This window comes from Silurus aristotelis (assembly GCF_946808225.1).
Source record: "Silurus aristotelis genome assembly, chromosome: 10".
In the NCBI taxonomy this organism is placed as follows: domain Eukaryota; kingdom Metazoa; phylum Chordata; class Actinopteri; order Siluriformes; family Siluridae; genus Silurus; species Silurus aristotelis.
Window position 1 is genome coordinate 4,183,236 of NC_139583.1, and position 2,500 is coordinate 4,185,735.

At 41.8% G+C, this 2,500-nt stretch overlaps 1 protein-coding gene across 1 annotated transcript in view; it reads left to right on the forward strand.

Annotated features, from left to right (window-relative positions):
• Positions 1–2,500, forward strand: part of dhx36 (DEAH (Asp-Glu-Ala-His) box polypeptide 36) — a 36,482-nt gene that overhangs the window by 22,338 nt on the left and 11,644 nt on the right. Inside the window, exons 11-13 of the mRNA XM_083553300.1 lie at positions 467–661; positions 1,610–1,704; positions 2,493–2,500. The exon at positions 2,493–2,500 is cut by the window's right edge and continues 48 nt beyond it. Coding sequence (XP_083409426.1) covers positions 467–661; positions 1,610–1,704; positions 2,493–2,500 — 298 coding nt within the window. The remainder of the gene's footprint in view (positions 1–466; positions 662–1,609; positions 1,705–2,492) is intronic.

Sequence of the window (2,500 nt, forward strand, 5' to 3'; positions counted from 1 at the left end):
AAAGTCTCTCTTTTTTTCTGTCTCCCCCCTTTTGGTCTCTTTCACTGTCTTCCTTTCCTTTTTCCCTTCCTCTTCACCTCTTTGTTGCTCTTGTCTCTCTTGCTAATTCTCTCCCTGTCTGTTATTTTTTTATTCTCTCTTTCCTTCCTGTCTCTCTCTCTCTCTCTCTCTCTCTCTCTCTGCGTCATCATGACGGTCCTATCCGATTTATTCGAAGACTTTTTAACTATTTATTTATTACTAAACTATTAAACTATTTGTTTAACAAATTTTTTTTTTTATTTGTTAAATATCAGCGATGGTTTGCAGATGAACTCTGGTTTGCTGAAACACAAGTTTTTCTCGCCACGTTCTCCTCTGGTTAAATATATCCAGTCGAACGTCACCGAGCTGCTAAATATAGGACACACACACACACACACACCCCTCTCTAACTTAATTAACGAGAAGTAATTTGTCTGTTTAGCATGACTGCAGTGTTAACGAGCCCTAGACAGGAGTGTGTTGAGAAAGCGAGACGATCGAGGCTCCCCTCGGCCTGGTGCTCAGAACCTCGGCCTGGTGCTCAGAACCTCGGCCTGGTGCTCAGAACCTCGGCCTGGTGCTCAGAACCTCGGCCTGGTGCTCAGAACCTCGGCCTGGTGCTCAGAACCTCGGCCTGGTGCTCAGAACCTCGGCCTGGGAAATCATGCTAATTCCACATGCCGTTTTTCTTTTACATGCGTGTTTTTTTTTTTTTTTTTTACCAATGAGCAAAGCAGCAGTGGATTCGATTGTCATGCGGGGGTTTTACTTAATAATCCATTCAGCCTCCTTTATTGAGATTAATAAGTAAATCCTTGCGTGATCCAGTTCCATGCTGTAGCTTCAGATTCCTGTGTCAGCTGACAGGAGTGAATTCTGATGTAGTCTTCTGTAGACCGAGACTCTTTGTAATTTTTGATTAGTAGCCAAGAAAACGTTCTCAAAATACCTTCAGTGAACAAATAAAAGTACTATATAAATCTGTTATTAAAGGGATAGTACTGATACTGAGTACTGATTCGCCTCTAGAGGCCGCTCTCGTAATGACAGCAGACAATTTTAGTCGCCCCAGCAACGTGCGCAACCTGGAAAAACTATTGGTATGGATTTTTGCAGCAATCAAATATTAGGTGTATAATTGGGCCACTAGTCGCTCATCCACCTCTTAGTGGTGGAGTTCCGAGTTGCTTTTTTGCCTAACAGGGTTGGAAATATTAGTAGTTTGAGCAACCGTATCTTTCCTTCCAGGTTCCTTTCTCGCCATTCTTCTCCGAACTTTCTGATCAAAAGGTTTTCTGGTATATTCAAACTGCTACCAGTGCACCTGCAACAGTCCCATCAATCGAGATTTCATTATTCTGATCTTTGACGTGAATTTAATCTGAAACTTATTACATGTATATGTAGAATTGTATGCATTAAGCTGCTGCTACTTGATCAGTTTAACCCACAACATGCACCCCACTGATGCTGGATGTTCACCTGGGCATTTTTATACCTCTGTGCATGCACTGTTCCCCTCGTAAACAATCGTTTTTTTTAATATGATTTTTATCATAAATTAAAAATTTTTTCCAAATGTGTGTTTGAAGGACGGAGCCATCTTGGTCTTCCTGCCTGGCTGGGACAACATCAGCAGCCTGAATGACCTATTCATGGCCGACCAGATGTTTAAATCGGGTAAGCTCGCTGTTCTGTCTTCATATCAACTCGCAACAGTTTATGATCAAAAGTTTGTGGACACCTGACCTATTTGAACATCCCATTCCACACTTAGTCCCCATTTGCTCTTATAGTGACCTCCACTCTTCAGGGAAGATGTTCCTCTCGATTTTTGTGGAAGTTTGTGTGAGATTCCTTCAGCCACAAGACTGTTAGTAAATGTAGTGTATTTAATGACCATATTACATCAAAATGTAAATAGAAATACAGTGGAACCTCGATACTCGTGACCTTGACACTCGTGCCCTCGATAGTTTGTACTAATAAATTACATAAAAACGTTTGAAAAACTATTTCATTATTGTAGCATTCATTTAAAGCGCACAACCTTTGCGTGGAAAGTGGCTGTTTATAACTGAAACCCCAAAACGGTCCAGAGTTTAGCAGTTGGTGCGGCTTTAATAACGGTCCGTGGGGAAACGCAGTGCTCGGTCACTCAAGTAACTCAAGGAATCTATTCCACGTTCGTCCTCCATGCAGGAGTTTATAGTAGGAGACCCATATAAAGCATTATTTTTATGGCTTTGTGCAGAGGAGCACCGTCATGCTCAAACACATTTGGATCTCCGTTCCACATCCAAGGACTTTCTATACAATTGTTTGAATCCAACGTTGTGGCAAAAGGCTTTGGTCGGGTGTCCCGATACTTTTGTCCATATAGTCTGCTAATGCTTATTCTAGCTCCGCCCACAGAGGATGTCCATGTCCCAGAATGGTATGTTTTCTCATCTCTGTTGTGTCCTTAGATAAGTTT